Source organism: Sarcophilus harrisii, chromosome 6 (genome assembly GCF_902635505.1).
Source record: "Sarcophilus harrisii chromosome 6, mSarHar1.11, whole genome shotgun sequence".
Classification (NCBI taxonomy): Eukaryota; Metazoa; Chordata; class Mammalia; order Dasyuromorphia; family Dasyuridae; genus Sarcophilus; species Sarcophilus harrisii.
Window position 1 is genome coordinate 98,503,253 of NC_045431.1, and position 24,170 is coordinate 98,527,422.

Here is a 24,170-nt window from a genome sequence, read left to right on the forward strand (position 1 = left end):
TATATATATATAACAGCCAGTATTTCTGATAAAGGCCTCATTTCTAAAACATAGAGAGAATTGAGTCAAATTTATAATACAAGTCATTCTCCAATTGACAAATGGTCAAAGGATATGAACAATTTTTCAGATGAAGAAATTAAAGCCATCTGTGATCATATATCTAAATCACTACTGATTGGATATGCAAATTAAAACAACTCTGAGATACTACCTCACATCCATCGAATTCACTAAAAGGGAAATGACAAATGTTGGAAAAGATGTGAGAAAACTGTGACACTAATGTATTGTTGGTGGATTGATTCAGGAATTCTGGAGAGCAATTTAGAACTATTCCCACAGGGCTATAAATTGCACATACCCTTTGGTCCAGCAGTATCACTACTGGGTGTATATCCCAAAGAGAGCATAGAAGAGGGAAAAGGACACACATGTGCAAAAGTGTTTGAATTAGCACTTTCTGTGGCAAAAAATTAAAGGAATTCAAAATTCAGGGAATGGGTATTAATTGGGGAATGACTATATAAGTTATGATATATGAATGTAATGAAACATTATTGTTCTAAAAGAAATGTCCATTTAAGTCCCACTTCAGACACCACCCTCTGCAACTCACTTAATTGCTAATGCTCTAGAACCTGCATTGATAGAACAAGTTCCCTAGACCAAAGAAATCACAGATTAGGCCCTATCCTTCTCCCTATCTATTGTTAAAGAATTTGTTAAAAGCAAGAATAAAAATATAGTTTAAATTTAGAAAAAAGACTAGTTATCCCTTCCACATCATAGGGGTTATAGAGGCATAGTACCCCCACAAGCTGAAAAATCTGCACAAAATTTTTTGGCCCTTCATTTATACCAGAGATGATATCTGAATTTTTTCTTTTTCTTTTATGAAATGTTTACAGTATTCTAAAATCTGGGTCGATATGTATTACGCATTTCTGACTCATCTGCTGGCCTTCATGTGTCACCACATGTGGCTTCTATAAAACTTCCTTAAAATTCCTATATAATTCCTTATGCTGATCCACAATATAACAAAACCATGAAGGGGAAAGTTTCAGTACAGAAGGGATAACTGTATATTTAATACTAATGACTAATAAAAAATAAACTTATGCCAAAAATGTGATCAACAAAAAAAAAAATTATCACCAGTGCTCTGCCAACATTTAAAAGATGCCAAAGGACAAAAGTCCTGAAAATTAAATTGAATTTGATATAAACTTAGAAGTATTAAAAAAGACATACTTACTGCATGTTTAAGTGTACACATCTCATATAAGACACAACCTAAAGCCCAAATGTCACTAGAAAATAAAAAGCAAGAGTCAGTATTTCTATTAGGTTTTAAAAACTTCAAGTTTCCAATTTTGAGATAACAAATATATCCCTATGTTCCTACAAAAGCAGAACTAAAGCATACATGGACCCATCTAGGATCAAAGGTAACAGATCTGGAGCTTAAAGGTACTAGCAGTCGTTTATCCTAATCTTCTTATTTAATAGATGAGAAAACTGTTGCCCAGAGACGTGAAATGAATTTGCTAAGGACATATGGCAGCAGCTACTAAGTGGCAAAGTCAAAATTTGAAAGCTGGACTTCTGAATCGCCAAAATTAGTACTTTCCAGCATATTATACTGAAGAAAAAAAAAAAAAAAAAGAGTGTACTGATGACCTCTCTAAGGTGCTTTCCAATTCTAGATCCATGCTCTGAAGTAAACCTAAAAATATGTAGGTGGTAAAATTTTATTTTAAAAAAATTATGGTAAAAACAAAACAGCATTCCAGAAGAATGAGAAACTCCTTGAAGGGAGGGAACTGTTTGTTTTTTGTCTCTATCTATAATATCTAGCACAGCCTTCCCTCACTTAAATTGAGTTCACTTCACCTTCCTGATGTCATGGTCCTCTTCAAGAATCAAAGACAAACAATAATAACATATATTTAATAATGTTTGTTGAACTGAATGCAAGAACCTTAAATTTCAAGTATTGTAGTTTTTATGAAGAAAAAATGAAGAAAATCCAAAACTGCCAAATAGATTTAAAATTTTTTAAAATGGTAATTTTATTTAAAATTCCAAATGCCATGTGAAATATTACTGTGTAAACATATTAAGAACTTCTGAACCTAATTATAAGGACCATTTTTACTCAGGGCCAGATTTAAATAGAACAGAATAAAATCTATGCTCAGGTTGTTATGCCTCAATGGTTTTCTTTCTCATTGCAAGAAAGCACATTATAAATTCCTAAATCCAAACGCCAATTAATTTTGAAGCTACTTTATCAAACCATAAAATTGAAATTTAATAATATATTTTTAAATTTTAGCTATGATACAATATTTATAAAAATAAAATTCAATGAAAAAAGTTTTGACTCATACACTGTGTCATCGTGGCAGAAATCACATTAAAATTCAGAGGTATCCTGCTGTGTATATCTTTGCTTAAGAGCAAAGGAAAAACTGCCATCTCTTAATTTAACAAACATTAGGCACCTACAGTATTCGAGTAATTGTGATACAAAGGAAATATAAAGTAGTTCAGGTAGACAAAGAAATGACATTCTACTGAGCAACAGAAAAGGGCACACAAATAAATAAATGCAGAGAATGTATAAAAGCAATATAGAACAATTTCAATAAGGAGGAGAGTACCAGTGCTTAGAGGAAAGGGGAGAAATTAGTAAAGTCTCTTGAGCCGTGTTATTTTAAGAAAGCTAGGAATTCTTACAAGGCAGTAAAGAAAGAATAGATTCCAGATTCGGGGCTGGCCACCTGTGCAAAAGCAGGAGATGGGCTGTGTATGGGGATAGCTAGTAGACTAGTTAGGTTAGCATCCAGAATACATAAAGAACAACAATATCTAATAAAATAACTATGTTTTGGAAGTAAGGCTGAGAATGTTGATTTTTTTATTAAAGACTACAATATGGAGTCACAAAAGTTTTTTGGACAGTAGAATGACAGATATGTGTTTTAAGAATACCAAATTGACAGTTTTGTGCAGAATGCATCAGGAAAAAAGAAAACTGGAAAAGGGATACCAACTAAAAGGCTATTGATTCAAGAATTACAAATCAAATCCCTTCACAATGATTCCATTTTGATAGTTTCTTTACAGTACTAGTTTTGACCAAATTAAAGGGCTAGAAGCCATATTCCCAGTTACAGAACTGAGGAATGAAATCAAACTGGGCTTGTCTTGATTACCTCTCATCTCACAAAAAGTAAATAGCTGCCATATACATATTGTCACTCTTTTACTTTTCCCAGGTCCTAAAATCTTTTGTTTTGGTGATAGTTTGAGAGTGAAAGGAGATTTTGATCAAGTGGCTTGACACAGAAAGGATGAGAAGTGTTGAATGATAATTGACAATTAAAGAAAAGGCTTCTCTGTACTATAAGACAATTATGACAAAAAATTTCCTGTCACAGCTCCATGTTGGCTCCTCAAATAAAAGTTCTTTGCTTTAGGGAAGTGATGGTTTCCTTGGTCAAGGAAAGAACAGAAGTACTTGTTTGTCCAGTTAGGCAAACTAAAACAAACCATGTTTTCATGAATCACTGATCAGACTATTTAAGTGGCTTTGTGTAAGAAGCCTTCTTTATAGTGGTGCTCATGGTGATGGAATTTTTCTCATTTCCACTTTCTATGCAATACCCTCAAATAGATAAAATACCATGGCAGAGTTACTCAGGTAGGCATCTTGCAGGGTCTTGTATGCCAATGCAATAATAAATGGTATAAGATAGTTCAATTAAAATCCACATCATGCTTAGTTACCTTTTATTATTATAAGGTTTGTTTTCACAGATTTCAGGTGACAAATAGTATGGTGTTCCTATGCAAGTCCGAGCTAGCTCGAGGGTACTAGAATAAAAAGAGAACATTATCAGTGTAATAAGATATTTAAGACACTTAAAATGATTACATGAACTATTAGCTTTCATTCATGTTTAAGTATCATCAAATTTCTAAAGAATAAAAATTAAGGATGACCCAAAAGCCCATGGAGAGACACACATAGGAGCATGCCCAAGCTGAAGCCTATTATTATGAACCACAATCAATTCCCAAAAAGGTAGCATCCAGAAGACAAAGAATCAGGAGAAAGGCAGGCCTAGAAGTGTGGTGAAGAATTGGCCCTGACACTCTCATCATGATAGGAGCTTCCAAATCTGTGGAAGGCCTACAAATAAGCATTAACAGGAATCTTACAGAACAAGAAGGGGTAGATGGTTTTCAATCATTCACAATGGGATCACATATCCACTGAAACCCTCAAGTAATTTCAAAGCAAATATATTACCTATTAAGAACTCTAGCAATTCCAAAGTCCCCCAGTTGTACCGTACCATCTTTGGTTAAAAAAATGTTCTAGAAGAGAAGGGAAAAAAAGTACTATTAGATATCAATTTTAAAAATCTTTAGATAAATCTATAGTCTACAGAATTAAAGGGCTACTTAATCATTAAGATTAAACAACTTTTCTTTGTAAGTCTGTTTTATTATTATTTTTTTAATGGCAGCAGAAATTTTTATTTATTTATTTAAAATAACTTTTTATTGACAGAACCCATGCCAGGGTAAGTTTTTACATTATCCCTTGCACTCACTTCTGTTCCGATTTTTCCCCTCCCTCCCTCCATCCCTTCCCCCAGATGGCAAGCAAGGACTGTTATATTTTAAAAAATGAACTTGGGGCAGCTAGATGATGTAGTGAAGAGTGCTGGACCCCAGTTCATATCCGACCTCAGACACTTAACACTTCCAGGTGACCCTGGGCAAGTCATTTAATCCCAATTGCTTCAGCAAAAAAAAAAAAAAAAAAAAAAAAAGGAACTCAATCTTATGACTCAAGTATAGAATTGTACTTGTCAGAGAAATATATCTCAAAGACTATTTTCATTTTTCTAGTATATTTAACATAATGGTCTTACCCTGTTTCCCAGGCTGTATCAAATCACAGAACTGGATTAATCTCCATTAACCTGATAAATATTCAGGTATAGAGCTAAACCAGAGAGAATCTTTCTTTTGACTAACATTTTTAATTTTCAGTAACTAAAAACATTTACAAAGATATCTAAAGTAAATCATTTGCTTCATTAATTAAAACATAATTAAAAAGTAACCCTAAAGTTTCCAAATCTGATTTGTATTCTTCTTCGTTATGAAATGAAAACCTCTTTGACTCTACCAACTTGGAAGCATATTTACATTAGGGGTCTGCTATGGATAATTATTCCACCAAGATATGATAAAAAACAAGAGAGAGTATTATCACCAAAAGTTTGCAAGGAAAGGGTAACTAACTACCAAATGATATAAAGAAATCAAGGATGAGAACTGAGAGGCCATTAGATTTGGCAATTAAAAGACCATGGTAATTTTGGAAATGATATTTTGATTCAAGTGAGACTGGAAGACAGAATGTAAGAGATTGAGAAGTGAGTAAAAGGCAGGAAAGTAGGAGTTTTAATAAGTAGGTTTAAATATAAGTTGATAGCTTAAGAAACTGGTGGAGTTAAAGGAGTTTTTGTTTATTTTAATTTTTTTATAGAATTGATGCATTAGACTGGATTGGGGGAAAAAATTCAGAAATATAAAATGGTAAAGTATTTCTAGACGGCAGTTTGTCTGAATGAGAACTTTTGAGTCAAACTAATTTGGTTTTAAGTTGCATTGAGACACACAAGACTAAACAGATGATAATCTTGATGTAACCCATCCCGGAGTATTATGTAGAATTTAGGGCATCAGTTTTAAGATATTGGTTAGTTATAGAGCATCCAGAGCTAGGCAACTAAGTGAAGAACCTTTGAGTTTGAAGTAGGGACATGAAGGCTATCTTTAAGTATTTGGAGGAGTGGAATACAAATGAGAAAATGGGTTGTTTTATTTGGCCCAGAAAAACGAACTATGAGGCAGATGTTTTATTATAAAGGATTTCCTAACAATTCAAGTTATCTCGAAATAGAATAGATTTCTTTGGCAGACAGCAGATTTCTCTTCCCTGAAGATCTTCAAACAAAAATGGGTGGCTATTATATGAAACATGCTTCTTAGGGGGCATTCTTGTTCAAGTGCAGATTAAATTAAATGATTTCTGATATCCCTTCCAACTCTGAGATTCTATTATAATCTAGAATGTTCATTTTCTGGTTGTAGAATTTTAAAAACTTAAATGACTCCAGAAGATTAAAGCCATTAAAGCAAATCATATAAAATAATTTCAGAGGACTTATTTAGATCCTAATCATCTCTTAAGACATTACTGGATGTAGTTAACAAGGTAACATTTTGTTGGACAATGCATTTTTATTAGGAGTTTTTTTTCCTTTTGTGTTTGTTATTGTTCAATATTGAAGGAGGAAGAAACAAAACAGATAAATGCTTGTAAAGGAATTGTAAAAGAGAGGGAAAATCTTAAAAAAAAAAAAAAAAAGGAAAAGGAAAAGAAAGAAAACATTATAGAAGTGTGGGCCCTGCTGTTAAGAAGCACACTAAGTGGCTCAACCTGTCCTGTCCCTTTTATGCTAAGAAAGCATTTTAAAGTATTCTAGACTCAACCTTTGGATGAAGCTAAAAGAGAAATCTTTATTAGTCTTCCTTTAATATCAATTCTGAAATAATGTTCCATTCTTCTCTTTCTGATCAGCTTAGGAAGAACTCCCTGGAAGTAATAGAGTGGTGTCCAAAGAAGAATGAACTTGAATGTATTAGGATAATGATCAACTTATGAAAAGAAAGAGGTCTCTTTGGTTACTTTAGCTAATTTATTGATCAGCTGGAAAGGAAAATCCTTGAAGAGAGTAGTCAAAAATGATGATTCTCCCCAGAGTGGATTTCAAGTTACAAAGATTGTTCTTGTCAATGAAGCAGTTAATCGAACTGTTCCCTAAATTCTAGGGTCTTGATTAATCCTGAATGTGAAATATTCCTTGTTCAAAAATCTTATAATTTGAGACTTCAAAAAAGATTTGGATGAAGAAATATCTAAACCAACACCTACTATATAACAATGCTTAACAATAAATTTAATAAAAACAGTTTCTGGAAGGCTTATGTTTACAACACAGAAAACAGTAATAATATTTTCACTGTTTAGACAAGAGAAGAGAATTTTTAAGGTGAGTATTTCCAAATATCCAGAGATTTAATCTGTTTAGAAGAAGAGTAGAGAAGTAGGACACTAGATAAAAGCTTGATGGCAACAAATTTTATAATAAGAATGAAAGCTGTTGAAAGAACCTTGTAATTAATTAAGCCCATAAGAAATGGGTTTCCCCTCACTAAATGTATTCAAGCAGATGCCAATGGACTACATGTGAGTGATGCAACATGTAGGAAATTCACAAATAAGAAAGTAGACTAAACTAGAAGGCTTCTGAAAGTGCTCCAAACACAGGTATTTCATGCTCCTATCTTCCCATTTAGCTTTACCACTCTGTTGGCATTTGTTTTGAAAAGGCTTAGTATCATTTACAGAGAATTTATATGTACAACTACAGAAACTTAGAACTCAAGAGAGCTATGATTAGAAATTACTTTGTATAAACCTCTCATTTTACAAAAGACAATGGAGATATCAGAGAAATTGAGTCACTAAGTTACAGAGATGCTAAGTAGCAAAGCCAGGGCTGAGGAACCCAGTCCTCATTCCAAATTGAGCACTCTTTCTATAATATGGCATCATACTCCTATCTGTGCATTTTGTTACCTAGATCATATGTAAAAATGTTAAATAAAATACTTATATTAATTCCTAGGGAATCCTACTAAAGTTTTCACTCAGAGAAATACCAATTTACCTACAGGCCTTTGTTTCCTAGGTAGGAAATATTTTAAAGTAGTTGCAATGTAGAAGAATAAGCCAAGCATAAAAGCACATAGCTCTTAAACTGAATATTTATTCATTGTCCTAGTGCTTTAGGTATGTTAAAAAAATTTGCTTTCTTTCTGTTCTCTGTTTACACAAGGATGTCATTTAAAGTATATTGCACTGGTTCCCCTCGGAAGATATTTTTATATTACTAGGGTCACAAACGTTAAAAAACTAACTCATTTTAAATACTTACCTAAATGCAATCAGATGAGAAAAATCAAAGAATCTGAATTTTTAGAATACAAATGATTCAATAATTGAATTCAATAATCAATTATTAAATACCTATGATATGCCAGACACTGTGCTAAGCACGAGAAATTCAAAGATTAAAATGAAGTATTTCCTGCCCTCAAGAACTTCACATTTTATTAGAAAACATAGCATGAGTAATGAATTGAACCAGCTACACCCAGTGAAAGAACTCTGGGAGATGACTATGAACCATTACATAGAATTCCCAATCCCTCTATTTTTGTCCGCCTGCATTTTTGATTTCCTTCACAGGCTAATTGTACACTATTTCAAAGTCCAATTCTTTTTGTATAGCAAAATAACTGTTAGGACGTGAATACTTATACTGTAATTTATACTTTAACATATTTAACATGTATTAGTCAACCTGCCATTGGGGGGAGGGATCGGGGAAGGAGGGGAAAAATTGGAACAAAAGGTTTGGCAATTGTCAATGTTGTAAAATTACCCATGCATATAACTTGTAAATAAAAAGCTATAATAAAAAATTTTAAATAAATTAAAAAAAAAAAAGAAATTATAAAAAAAAATACACAGATAAGCAAATGATCTCCTTCCATATAATGCATATGTATATATACACGTGTATATATGTATACATACACATAAAATACACATCCATTACATAAATATCTATGCATATACATACAAATACGATGTTTTGATGGAGGAGAAAAACTAACAATTAAGGAATCAGGAAAGGGCTCTTCCATAAGATGGCAACTGAGCTAGGTTTTATAAATGAGCTAGACAGAGATGGAGATGGATATGAAGGGAACACAGTCCAAATCTGGAAGACAGATTGTATAAAGTTAGAGATACAGCAATTAGTCCACTTGGGCTAGAAAAAATTATGGAAAGGGGAAACACATGTAATAAACTTAGTAAAAGTAGGGGGTCAAGATAGTGAGGGACTTTAAAATCCAAAGACAGAATGTGTATTTTAGTTTTAGAGGCAACAGGAGGTAATGAAGCTACTTGGAAAAGAAACAACACGGTCAGATCATGTTTAAGAAACATTTTGGCAACCGTGTGGAGGGTGAATTGGCAAGGAAATTAAATTGAGAAAAACAATCAAATGACTGAGAGCCTAAATCATGATAGTTATAGTGAAACTAAAGAGAAAAGGATGAAAAGGAGAGATGTAATAGAGGCAGGATATATAAGACTTGGAAATGGACTGGATATGAGGAATGAGTCAAAATGAAATTGAAGATGACTTCTAGGTCTCAAACTCAATAACTTGGAAAATGGAAGAAATTTCAACAGAAAAATATTCAATAGAATTCAAAAGAAAAAGGAAAGTCAAGAAAGTGGGTTTGTCCCAAGATCTTTTTAACCTGGGATCTGTGGAAATATTTCTGGGGATCTATAAACTTGGAGGAGGGAAAAATCATCTATTTTCACTAGCTTCTAACTGAAAATTTGCATTTCCTTTAATTATGAATTTTTAAAATATTCTGAGAAGGGGTCCACAAGATTCACCAGAATGCCAAAAATCTATGATACACAAAAAAATTAAGAATTAATGATTTACAAGCCATTCTCCAATTGATAAATGGTCAAAGGATATGAACAGACAATTTTCAGATGATGAAATTGAAACTACTTTCACTCATATGAAAGTGTTCCAAATCACTACTGATCAGAGAAATGCAAATTAAGACAACTCTGAGATACCACGACACACCTGTCAGATTGGCTAAGATGACAAGAAAAAATAATGATGAATGTTGGAGGGGATGTGGGAAAACTGGGACACTGATGCATTGTTGGTGGAGTTGTGAACGAATCCAACCATTCTGGAGAGCGATCTGGAATTATGCCCACAAAGTTATCAAACTGTGCATACCCTTTGATCCAGCAGTGCTACTACTGGGCTTATACCCCAAAGAGATACTAAAGAAGGGAAAGGGACCTGTATGTGCCAAAATGTTTGTGGCAGCCCTGTTTGTAGTGGCTACAAACTGGAAAATGAATGGATGTCCATCAATTGGAGAATGGTTGCATAAATTGTGGCATATGAATATTATGGAATATTATTGTTCTGTAAGAAATGACCAGCAGGATGAATACAGAGAGGCCTGGAGAGACTTACATGAACTGATGTTAAGTGAAATGAGCAGAACCAGGAAATCATTATATACTTCAACAACGATACTGTATGAGGATGTATTCTGATGGAAGTGGATTTCTTTGACAAAGGAAAATCTAACTCAATTTCAATTGATCAATGATGGACAGAAGCAGCTACACCCAAAGAAAGAACACTGGGAATTGAATGTAAACTGTTTGCATTTTTGTTTTTCTTCCTGGGTTATTTCTACCTTCTGTATCTAAGATATACTGTGACATGTAATATGTATAGTGACTGCTTGCCATCTGGGGAAAGGGATGAAGGGAGGGAGGGGGAAAATCGGAACAGAAGTGAGTGCAAGGGATAATGTAAAAAATTACCCTGGCATGGGTTCTGTCAATAAAAAGCTATTAAAAAAAAAAAAAAGAATTAATGATTTGATAGAATATAAGTACCTTCACCTGAAAACATAAAAAATCATAAAAAAAAAATTTGTTACTCTTTTAGAGTAACAAATGTTAATATGCAAGTGAATGAAGGTTGGGTTCAGAATGATCTACTCTGGTCTAGATCTAGTCCACATAAATCTCAATTTATGGCTGCCATATGTGAAGAGAAAGCAAATATTCTAGAATAAACAAAGAGGTAGAGTGGTTACTGAATAATCCTTTTCACAAGTGCCATCAACTATGAGGAGGAAAACTATATAAAGTTTACTAAGCACAAACCAAAATGAACTTCATGTAAATAATGAGTAATGTAATGAAGGAAAGAAGATATTTTTTAAAAATGGAAAATATTTGTTAAAATATGAGTCTTTTGTCCTGCTAATTGAAGGAGGAAGATGTAAAAGAAAATTGACAAAAAGAGGCAGCCTCAAAAGTGAATTTAGACAGAAAACAGTAAAGATGAGGACGGCAAAAAGAAGAGGAGGTGGAAATGCTGAAAAAGTTTTCTAATGACTATCAACCAGAATCATCATCTTGTCAATCTTACTGTTTTCTTGTGATATGGTCAATGGTAATAAGTAATCACTTAACAGTTGCATGTGAACTATCTTTATCATCTGAAATTCTGATTAACAGTCCATCTTAAAAGCAGAAAATTCCTTATGGAAACAATTTTCTTGTTTTCAAAGTCATAGTTTATTTTTCAAATGTGTATTAGAGAATTCTAAAGGCTTTGCATATGTGCAAAGCCTGGGAATCTATGCTAGTTTACAATTTAGCATAATTTTGTTTAAAAATTACTTGTCTCAGAGGCAGAATATATCAACATACCTGTGACTTTATATCTCGATGAAGAATTTTTCTGTCATGCACATGTTTCAGCGCTAAACAAATCTGCACAAACCAGTCCATGATCTAAACCAAAAAACAATCAAATGGATTCACTTTGAAAAACTGTTCACATTTTACCATAAAGCATTACACTTTGATTAAGAATTTTTTGGTTTCATTTCATCAAATATTTCTAGATTAGGATTACTTTTCAACTGTAAAAATGGCTACCAATGAGTAACTAGACAACAGGCAGTCAACAAGTGACACATTGCTCTTTTAAAGTAACAATTTTTAAAAGTTGGTGTAGCCTCCCCTCTTAGCAAAATTAGTAACTGATTTACAATTAGCACGTTAATTGCTTATGTTTCTTTTAAGGACTCTGGGTTTGTTTTTTAAGTTGAAAATTCTGTAGTCATGAGGCCTCAACTTTTCTTCAGTATCTAGTCAACAAGGTAAGATCCTCTGGAAGATCTAATCCATCTCTTCTATAAGTTTACTCTGTCTACCTCTGGGACTCTCCTTTTCCTTAGCTATAAACCTACTGTCTCAAGAAAATTACCATCCACACACACAATTAGGTTAAAATACTTAATTTAAAAAAATATAGGATATTATATAATTGTGACACCAGATTGTCCAAGAAATATTATCTTAAGTATTGGTAATGGAAAATTTAGAATGTTCTTGACAATTCATCTACATAAAGTTACCTGATCTTCTGGAAACAACACACCTTTCTGGGCATTTATTCGTTTATATAAATCCCCTCCTTCACAATAATCCATTACTATGTAGAGAGAGCCACTTTCTACAAAATATAAACAACAAATATTCACTTGTTGAGATTTAAGGGAAAAAAAGAATACCAAGTAGATGTATCTTTACTCAAAGAAAGTTATGTAAAAATTAAGTGCTAGACTTAATAAGACAACAGAATTGAGGTACAGTATCAAGCTCTGGAGATATACCTATATTCATACTGTCTGGTATGTTCTAATATTTATCTTGACAAAAAAGATTCTATTATTGATAACTGAACAATGATAAATGATTAAATATGCTTTGGAAGACTATCTCATGAAATTTTAGAATATGTGTATATATAAATTTCTACCTATACACAGATATACTGAAAAATACTAAAAGACAATAGAATTTTGTTTAATTTTGTTTCAGGTATCAGTAGACAGGTAAGAGACTAAAGATATGGAAATGCTGCATATTGTCAAACATGGTTGATATATCAAACTTTATTTTATATATTAATTTTAATATTTACATATATTTGTGTTTCTAAGAGACCATAAATAAGTAGGATTATATCCTTCTCTAATATTTTGAAGAGTGTATAATGTAGGCTATTTAATCTTTTCTTGATGACTTAATAGCATTACAAAGATTAGTTTTCATACTTTGCTGTGATGTAGTGATACCTTTGGATGCTAGTGAGGTGAAAAGAACTAGTTTCAACACAAAGTTGCCCCAGGCTTTTAGGCTTTTTGAAAAGAAATAAAATTTCCTGCCCTCCTACTTGCTGAAACTATTAATCCTAATTAATATTGTCATTTAGTAGTTTCATTTTCTCACTCCCAATTCCTTCTAGATTCCTGGGTCTTGGCACAGAAGTTAACTAATCTCAAATCAATCACGCACAATGAAAGAGTAAATAAGCTCATCAATTGTTAAAACACATCATGTCACCTATGGATTTTGTGATAACATGCTGGTTGCTCTAAGGTTCTTTTTCATTTGTGGTTACACGATCTGTTCCAGATAATTAGGATTACTGGATGAGAGATCAGAAAAAAATCTGAATTTTAAAAAATTAATCTGTCATTTACTAAATGTGGCAAAGAAATAAGTACAATTTTTTTTTTTTTTGTCTTCTGCTTAAACTGTGATATTCATTAAGCAGTATTTTATTTGAATAATAAAATTTCTGTTAAGACTTGGATTGGTCTACTGGATGAGCTACAGGCCTGGGAGTCAGAACAGTTTAGGTCCAGTCCTGTGTCTGCCTACCATGTAACCCTAGCAAAGGCAGTGATGCTCTCACAACCTCTGAGTAGTTCTCAAAGAGTACTTTGGCAAAGTCCTTATTGGCAGCTTTCTATTAAAACTGTGATTTTTTTGGAAAGAAGGGATTGTTGTCTGACTTTCTTTGTGGTATGAGACAATGCCTAGCATATAGCACTTAATACTTTTGGACTTTACTATACAGCTGAAATCACAGTTAAAAGAAAATCTCCACATTACCGATATGAGGGAAAAAATAAATATTTAAAGAAAAATACAGAAAACAAAAGCAAGATCTTAAGCTAGAGTAGTAATTGATTGTATCACAAGATGATTCAGGCTAATTCCAATTGTGGTAAAGAGAGCTATCTACACCCAGAGAGAGGATTATGGGAACTGAGTGTGGATCACAACATAGTACTTTCACTCTTTTTGTTATTGTTTGCTTGCACTTTATTTTCTTTCTCATTTTTTCTTTTTGATCTGATTTTTCTGATGCAGCAAGATAATCGTATAAACATGTATGCATATATTGGATTTAACATATTTGTATCATGTTTAACATATATTGGATTACTTGCCATCTAGGGGAGAGAAGAAGGGGTAAATTGGAACACAAGATTTTGCAAGGTTCAATGTTGAAAAATTATCCATGTATATGTTTTGAAAATAAAAAAACTTTACTTAAAAAATAATAATAATAATTGATTGTGTCTCACTAAAAAAAGTTCCATTTCACAAAATATTAAGAGTTGGGGAGAATTTCAAAAGCTAGGTAGTTTAAGGTCTGTATTCCAAAGAAATTTTTTTAAAAAAGAGAAAAAGAAGTACTATAAAATACACAACACAAATATTTATATCAGTTTTTATTGTAGTGGCAAAGAATCGGAAATTGAGGGGTTGCCCATTAACTGAGGAATGGCTGAATAAGTTTATATATGACTGTGATGGAAGACTATTTTGTTATAGAAAATGATGAGTAGGATGCTTTCAAAAAAAACTGGAAAGACTTACATGACCTAATGCAAAGTAAGCAAAATCAGGAGAACACTGTATGTAGTAACAGAATGTTATGCAATAATCAATTATGAATGACTTAGCTATTCTCAACAATAAAAAAATCCAAGATAATTCTAAAGGACCTATGATGAAAAATGTTCTTCACTTCTAAAGAATTGATGAAATCTGAATGCAGATCAAACTATATTGTCATTTTACTTTATTTTTCTTGTTTTCTTTTTAGTCTGTATTTTCTTTCACAACATGATTAATATGGAAATATTTTACATGATTACAAATGTATAACTTTTATAAAACTGTCTTCTCAAATATGGGGGAAGGGAAATGGGTAGGAAAGAATATGGAATTTTAAATTATAAAAAACAATGATTTAAAATTGTTTTTAGAGACAATGACAACTGAAGGGGATATGGGAAAACTGGAACGCTAATAGATTGTTCGCAAAGTTGTGAAATAATCCAACCATTCTGGAGAGCAATTTGGAACACAAAATATGGAACCATGCCTAAAGGGCTATAACACTGTGCAAATCCTTTGATCCAGCAGCCTCACTACTGGGTCTGTATTCCAAAGAGATAACAAAAAAAAAGGAAAAGGACGCATTTGTGTAAAAATGTCTAAGCAGTTCTTTTTGTAGTGGCAAGGAACTGGAAATTGAGAGGATGTCCATCAATTGGAGAATGGCTGAATAGATTAATGATATATGAATGTTATGGAATATTTTTGTTCTATAAGAAATGATGAGCAGGCTGATTTCAAAAAAGACCTATGTGAACTGATGCTGAGTGAAATGAGCAGAATATTATACACAGTAACAAGAAGATTATGTAATAATCAAATGTAATGGACTTGGCCCTTCTTGACAATATGGTGATTCAAAGCAATTCCAAGAGATTTGGAATGGAAAAAATTAATCACATCCAGAGAGAGAGAGAGAACTATTGGTGAATGAATATAGAGTGAAGCATAGTATTTTCACCTTGTTTTTTTAATACTGATTTTTCTTGTACAACATGACAAATATGAAAATGTATTTAAAAGAATAGCACATATACATCCAATTACCTTTCTTGGGGAAAGATGATGAGAGTAGGAGGGAGAATAATTTGGAACACAAAATGAATATTGAAGACTAACTTTACATTTGAAAAATATTTGACAATATATTTGAAAAAATAAAATACTACTGAGAAAAAAAATTGTTTTTACATGTAATTAGAAAAAAATACTAAAAATTTAAAAACAATATGAATAGGTTCTAATTCTTACCTTAGTGCGAAAAAATCCCAAACTTAATTAAATATGAAAGTTATTTTTTTAAAAACAGACTATATTTATTTCAAAATAATTGGATAAAAAATTTTCTTTCTCAATTTTTGATAATTTGTGTAGTGCAACAATAAAAGTTGGACTGAAGGAAAAAAGAAACTATCTGGCTTAATTTGAATATGAATGTATCCCACAAGCATTGTAAGGTATGCACAACCACATGAAAAATGCTCTAAATTACTAATAAAAGAAATGCATATGAACAAATTGCTAATAAGAAAAAAGCAAATCAAAACAACCTTGAATTTCATCTTGTGGAGGGAGAGTGGGGGAAAAATCGGAACAGAAGTGAGTACAAGGGATAATATTGTAAAAAATTACCCTGGCATGGGTTCTGTCAATAAAAAGTTATTATAAAAAATAAATAAATAAAAATTTTATCTCACACCTAAAAAATACCAACAATCACTACTGGAGAGATTGTGGAAAAGAGACACACTAATATATTGTTGGTGGAGCTGTGAAATGATACAACCATTATGGAAGGGAATATGGAATTATGCAAATAAAGTGACTAAAATGTCTATGTTCTTTGATTCCATTACTGGACTTATATATCAAGAAAGTCATCAATAAGAAAAAAAAAATTCCCATATAATTCAAAATGCTTATAGCAGCACTTTTTGTCATAGCTAAGAATTAGAACTTAAGTGGATGATCCTCAATTGACTAAATAAATTGTGGTACATGAATGTAATAGAATACTACTATGCTATAAGAAATGATGTATGTGATGACTACAGAGAAGCTTGAAATATTCTATATAAACACATACATAATGAAGCAAGTAGAGCAAAGAAAATAATATATCCAGTAAGTACAACAATTAAAATGGAAAGAAGGACACAAAGTAAATGTAGCACAATTATAAAGATCAAACAGGACTCACATGAATGCAAGAAGATATACTCAAATTATCCCTTTATGGAGCTGGGAGGTACATAAATGTTACTTATATACTACATATTTTCTGACTTTTCCAGTCTATCAAATAGTTGTGCTATCTTTTTTGCTTCTCTAAAAATATACTATTTGTTACATAGGATGACTCTCTGAGAGGGGTAGTGGGATAGATACACTGGATACTATGGTGATGTAAGAAACAGAAAATAAAAACTTTTTAAAATGTCTTCTACAACATACTTGATACTGAACCTAGCCTTTGAAGACCATTAGTGATAGGCAACACACCAGTTCCAAAGGCAAGATAGTAAGAAAATAATTTCTGACAATCCACTCATTGCAACTTTCATCAAGTTCTACCCATACTTCTAGTTCTGTCCTCTGGATGAGGAAAATTATCATTAATAACCAATGATTTGGGGAGATGCAAAGTTCCTCCCTTTTTTATAGACCTTATTTCAAAATTCATTTTCTTGAAAGATATTACTAATAATGAGACTAGATTAATTCTCAATCTCGATCACATCCACCCAACCTTCTACTCAGGTTTGGGTGGGAATAAATTCTTTGGATAGAATGCCCAAGGCTGGGCATATAGTAAGTAAAGGATATAACCTAAGTTCACTGGAATAGATCCAGTTCCATTAAGTACTCATGCTCCTTACCTACTATCTTATACCTGTAAAGTTGATTTTTGAACCCAAATATGTGACATTTACAACTATTATATTTCACCTGATTTAATTCAGCCCAATGTTCAAGACCATTCAGATTTTTTCCTTCCCAAATTAATCATATGTAACTTTGATAAACATAAATTTATCCAGGTATTGGTATCTATAGCTTGCGACATCAGACTTTATTAATGAACCATGTTTTCATACAAACAGAAGGCTGTCCTCTAGCAAACAGCATTCATGTAGATATAAAGAATTTTAAACACCAATGCAGACTTTACTGCCACTCTGCTGTGTGACTTTTTCAAAGTACAATTCAATTTCTGCCATAATTACTATAATATAGATCTCTTCTTGTTTCATAAGAGATATTCTGATTATCCTATGTATGATACAAGACAGCATTTCAAAAAGTCATTAAATACAGTTCTGGGGCAAGATGGTTGCCAAATGGAAGCAGGCAATTTGGTTCAGCTTAGCTCAGCTCTCATATACCTCTTCCAGCAAAAAACTAAAAATTGCACAAGACCTAACAATAATTAAGAAATCCAGTGATAAATTACTACATAACATGACTTCATACACACACAAAAAAAAGCCTGCATCGGTGTAAGCAAATAAATTTCCTATCATGGTCAAAACAGAGCTAATGACATTAAATCTATAGGATTCTATATCCAAAAGCAACAAAAATGGGGTGCTTCCCTGAGAAAGCCCTAGAGTGGTCAGAAACCTACAGAATGGTACTCAAAAACAAAATAGGAGTAATAACAGTCAGTATGGATGCAATAGTACTTAGACTGGGACAACCCAGTACTAAGGGCTCAGAGATTTCTTGAACTCTGTCCTGAGACACAAGAGGGCCCTAAAGAGTCAGAGCTCTGCACTTCAAAGATTCAAGGGAATTTACCACTGTAGATGTACTATGTACATCAGAAGTGGAAGTAAGTGTAAGAACCCACGTGACCAAGGTCAAACTAGGGGGGCCTATCACACCATCCAAAATACAGCTGGACCACAGCCTGGCCTTGGCACATAGCCCCAATCCAGAAAATAAGAGGTGAATAAATGAAAGAAGACATGAACAATATAAAAAAATAATAAAAGACCTTTAAAGCCTAGGGGTGAGTAACTACTTAACAAATGAAAGAAGGGATTCAAAGGTAAAAAACTGATTTCCCATGAAGACCCAATTGGAAACAGAAAAGATAGAAGGGGAAGGGGCTAGAGTTAAGAAGCAGCACTAATACAAGTGTGAGGAGATAGTCAGTTGCAAGCAAAACAAATTTCCTGATTGAAGATGGGAAGGAGAGGAGAATAGGGGATGTGGTAGAGACAGAACGGAAGGTTAGGAACTGGAAACTAAGATGATGCCCATGAATTGGGAGCGTATGAATGAAAAGGATTATTATTATGAAATGAGAAATTATATGAGATATTCAGAGAACCCAGAGAAAACTGTACAGAGTTAAAATAAAGTTGAGACCAGGACAATTTATATATGTTATTTGTCCTTCATTCTCAAAAAAGGACCATAACATCAGGAAGGTAATGCCATGACTTTCAAGTGAATTAGATTTAAATGAAAGAGGATATGCAAAGTCACCTGCCTCACTTTCTCCTCTGGAGCCATCTAAGTCTAGTGGCAAGATATAAATCAGGACAACTAGAGATGGCCTCAGAAGCAAGGGGAGACACCTTGGTTTTTTTTAAGTTAAGGTCTTTCCCAAGGTTTCAATGTGATTGAAGCAACACCTATTCGGTGATAAGGCTAAGTAGGAAATGAGGTACAAAATGTCCTTTTTTACTTAGTCAAAAAAATTTTTTTTAATCTGGGACAAAAAGATCTTAGGGTTTCTGGCCAAAAAAGGAACAAATGCTATTTTATATTCACTTTATATAATGCCAACAACATTTTAAAAATAAACTTACAGAATTCTGATCAAAGGAATGATCGGCCCCATCTCAGAGTACTAATATTGGAACAGATTTATCTACCTCTTGACATAGAAGAGACAGACTCAAGTTACAGAAGAGATAGACATTTTTGGACAGAGCCACTCTTTGGATTTGTTTTGCTTGATTAGGGCAACTAGGTGGTACAATGTGTAGAGTGCTGGGCCTGGGGTCAGGAAGACTCCTCTTCCTGTTCATATCTGGCCTCAGACACTTACTGTGTTATCCTGGACAAGTCACTTAATCTTGTCTGCCTCAGTTTTCCTCATCTGTAAAATGAGCTGGAGAAGGAAATGGCAAACCACTCCGGGAAATCTGCAAAGAAAACCCCAAATGGGGTCATGTAGAGTTGGGCATAATTTTTTAAAAAAAGACTGAATAACAGCTTTGCTTATGATTGGTATTGTTTGTTGGGTGGGGACCAATTGTAGGTATCAACAGTAGTGCAAAAAAAAAAGAAAGAGAAAAGTAGAAAGAGAGGCATGGAAACCAATTTTTAAATGCAAAGAAATCAATAGAAAGAAATTCAGAAGGAACCATAAACAAGCAGTTATAATTTTGAAAGTTAACATATAAAATGGAAATTAGTGGTTTCATAAGCAATCCTCCTTTTCTGTTTTGTGTACATACTAATTCATAGTCTGTGTTTGTGTGTAGGTCAGAGAGTATATGTGAAATTTTTTTTAAATTGTGATTTTGAGTCTGATTATCTACACTGTGGAATCATTCTCTTCTTCCGAGTTCATTAGTTGGGCATTCCTAATTCTTTAATATTCTTTTGACATCGATTGCTTTTTCTGCTTATTCATTTTTCCTCTACTATGTGGTACAGTTTTTCTTCAAGTTTTAAAAAAAATTTACTATTAATACAAAGTTATCTAGCCTCGTTATTAAAGATAGGCAGAGGAGAAATTCCACAATCTCTGGCTAAATTTTTCTAATACTATCTCTACAACATTTTAAACCCTGTCAAGAAGATTCTCCATGTACTTAAATCCTGTCATTTCAGATACAAGCATACCAATGAATGTAGATAGGTTGGTCTTTTTTCATACGCTTAGAACTTTCTTTCAGAGAAGATCCTTAACAGGACTTTAAGGGGAATAATTTAAGTAAATATTTTATTTTCACCAGCATGATAGGTTCCTTCCACAAATTACCAACATAGAACTCAGTCAGTATGGAACTAAGTAGGGATAGGGATAATATCAAAAAAAAAACAATCTGGCTACCAGGCTTCTCGTAATCTTGACATTATAATGATATACTTTATTCCTACAGAGTAATGAAACTATAGTCACAACTAAATTATACAGAGATTATCATTTACTTGATGAGTTTTTATAAACTCTTTTACAAATTGTATCTGACCTTCAAATGATTCCCTATATAGGACAATATTTGGATGCTTCATATTTGCCAACACTTCAACTTCTTTCCTTGATTCTTTTCTTTCTTTATTGGACATCTGAAAAAGAAAATCAGATTTAAAAAATAACTATTAGGAAAATGAAAAAGTAGTACCAAAAAGAGAATGAAAATTGGCTCACCCTTGAGATGTTAATTTCCTTGATAACATATTGTTTACAGTCTTCCTTAGATTTAACAAGAATGGCTTTTCCAAAGGATCCTTCCCCAATCTTTTGAAGTTTACAGTATTTATCCATCGTTCTTTTTCTAAGGCATCCTTATACATGTGCTAAACAGAAAAAGATATCATTAACTTAAGTAAAAAATCTGTTTAAATGTTATAAAATTTAAAAGAAACAGTAAATCTTTGCTTATAGTCAAGTAATCTCCTCTCTGCTCCTCACATACAGCATGCCATCTTCTATCTCTAGACCTTATTTCATCAAGTTTTACCTCAAGCTTCACCTTTTATATACCTTCTGATATGCCAAAATGCCTTCTGATCTCAAATGCTACTGCTCTATCTCCTTAACTTGTATTTATTCTATACATATTCATGTATGTGCATGTGGTCTCTTCCAAATGACAATAATTTAAAAAATAATAATGGCAGCTATCATTTATACAGTGCTTTAAGATTTGCAAAGCACTTTATAAACATCTGATTTTAAGCTTGCACTAACTATAAGGTCAATGCTATCATTATCATTATTATTATATAATCCTCATTATGATGAGAAAAGTAAGGAAGACAGAAACTAAATTAAATTATTTGCTTACACACAGCTAGCAAGTACGAGCCACAAGCCAAAGATTCTTGGTGCTGAAGGAACGATATTTTTTTAAGTTTTTCACTTGAGTAAAACTAGTTCATACTAGGCCCATTTTTCTTCTTGCTTTAGTAGGAATAGTTCAGAGAAACTTGAGAAATTAAACTGATGCAGAAAAAAATTAGCAGAATAAAGAGAATAGCTTCCAAGATGACCACAATAATTAAAGGAAACAATAGTGAGAGATTTTACAGCACTGATCAACATAGGGACCAACTATGACTAGTGATAATGAGGAATGCTTCTTGGTAGAGATACGGTAGATGAGACGTATGAAATAAAGCATACATTTGATGGCACGGGCAAAGTGTTGATATGTTTTGCTTCAATAAATTCAAATATTATGATGGTAGCTCATTTCCTGTTCCCACCTTTATTCTACCTTTTGATTTTTGTTTTTGTATTACTATCTCTTCCCACTGGTTTTTCCTCCTTTCAATAGCAATTGATGGAAAAGGATTCCTAGAATACTTTATTTAGCTTTCTTTATTTGTCCCCATCATAGCCTACCCTCTATTATACTTGTGAATAGGTATATAGATTTCACATTCCTTCCACTCCTCTCTACCTGAGTAAGCAGTCTTCCTGACAAGATTCAGATAATATGTCCTAGGCCTTTAGAAAGTTAATCCACAAGTTGTGAACGAATCCAACCATTTTGGAGAGTAGTTTGGAACTATGCTCAAAAAGTTATCAAACTGTGCATACCCTTTGATCCAGCAGTGTTACTACTGGGATTATATCCCAAAGAGATTATAAAGAAGGGAAAGGGACCTGTATGTGCACGAATGTTTGTGGCAGCCCTTTTTGTAGTGGCTAGAAACTGGAAACTGAATGGATGTCCATCAGTTGGAGAATGGCCGAATAAATTGTGGTATATGAAAATTATGGAATATTACTGTTCTGTAAGAAATGACCAACAGGATGATTTCAGAAAGGCCTGGAGAGACTTACACGAACTGATGCTGAGTGAAATGAGCAGGACCAGGAGATCATTATATACTTCAACAACAATACTAGATGATGACCAGTTCTGATGGATCAGGCCATCCTCAGCAACGAGATCAACCAAATCATTTCCAATGGAGCAGTAATGAACTGAACCAGCTATGCCCAGAAAAAGAACTCTGGGAGATGACTAAAAACCATTACATTGAATTTCCAATCCCTATATTTATGCACACCTGCATTTTGGACTTCCTTCACAAGCTAATTGTACAATAATTCAGAGTCTGATTCTTTTTGTACAGCAAAATAACGTTTTGGTCATGCATACTTATTGTGTATCTAAGTTATATTTTAATATATTTAACATCTACTGGTCATCCTGCCATTTAGGGGAGGGGGTGGGGGGGGTAAGAGGTGAAAAATTGGAACAAGGTTTGGCAATTGTTAATGCTGTAAAGTTACCCATGTATATATCCTGTAAATAAAAGGCTATTAAAGAAAAAAAGAAAAAAAAAAAAAAAAAAAAAAAAAAAAAAAAAAAAAAAAAAAAAAAAAAAAAAAAAAAAAAGAAAGTTAATCCACAGTTTTAGAACTCCCATTCCAGGGCCAAACTATCCTTAGTGGCTAAGGATACTCAGCTAATCCATTAAATCTAGCTAGTCCCACCCCACCACGTTGGTATGAACAGTTTGGCATAATCGGGGTCTTCTGTCTTTGACAGATTTTGACTTAGGCTATATCCCCAAAAGTGACATCTCTGGTGAAGGATAGTTTATTGATATTTCTGGTATAATTTCAAGTTACTTTCAAGAACTGTTGGTTTATTTTATAGTCTAACAAAAACATATTAATTATCAATTAATATTATTTTTAATTAATATATTTTTAATTTTCTAGGAAAAAATACCTTCTGGAAAAGGCATTGTTAATCAAATGCCCTTTGGTAAGAAAGGAAGATTATTATACTGCTGTTGGAGCTGTATATTGGTCCAACAACTCTGGCAAAGAATTCAGAATTTATTACTGAAAAAGTGGATAAGTGTTTACTTTATCCCCTTTGACCAGAGATTCTGCTACTGGGGAATGGTCTAGAGAGGTCAAAGCCAGAAACATCCCAAGTATACCAAAATATTCATAACATTCTCAGTGATGAGAAAAAAAAAAAAAAAGCAAACATCTACTGGAAATGGAAGTATTTAAACAAAGGAAGGCATATTATACTGTAATAGAATATTGTTGTACTATAATAAATGTTAACTATGAGGAATTTAGGGAAACGTGGGAAGACTTGAATAAAATGCAGCATGTGAAATAAATAGAACCAAGAGAACAATATGCACAACTACAGTAAAATAGACAAAGAATAACTAAAATGAAGAAGCCAAGTGCTGAGTAATTGTGACAGTCAATTTTGGCCTTAGAGAAGAGTTAAGGAAGCATCTCTCTGCTCAGGGGGAGTGACAAAGGGGCAAGGGGAAGAGAGGAAATGCAGATACAAAATGCTGTATATACTGTCAGAAAAGATGACTTTGTTCATTGGTATTGCCTAAGTGTTTTGGT

The 24,170-nt window shown here is 32.9% G+C and overlaps 1 protein-coding gene across 8 annotated transcripts in view; it reads right to left on the bottom strand.

Moving 5' to 3' along the window:
- Positions 1-24,170, bottom strand: part of NEK1 (NIMA related kinase 1) — a 152,125-nt gene that overhangs the window by 116,828 nt on the left and 11,127 nt on the right. For all 8 annotated transcript variants that reach the window (XM_031941991.1, XM_031941987.1, XM_031941993.1 and 5 more), the window contains exons 3-9: positions 20,973-21,121; positions 20,794-20,890; positions 12,232-12,329; positions 11,519-11,602; positions 4,328-4,395; positions 3,802-3,888; positions 1,262-1,316 (exon numbers count right to left, since the gene is read on the bottom strand). In XM_031941991.1, coding sequence (XP_031797851.1) covers positions 1,262-1,316; positions 3,802-3,888; positions 4,328-4,395; positions 11,519-11,602; positions 12,232-12,329; positions 20,794-20,890; positions 20,973-21,089 — 606 coding nt within the window. In that variant the 5' untranslated portion in view covers positions 21,090-21,121. The remainder of the gene's footprint in view (positions 1-1,261; positions 1,317-3,801; positions 3,889-4,327; positions 4,396-11,518; positions 11,603-12,231; positions 12,330-20,793; positions 20,891-20,972; positions 21,122-24,170) is intronic.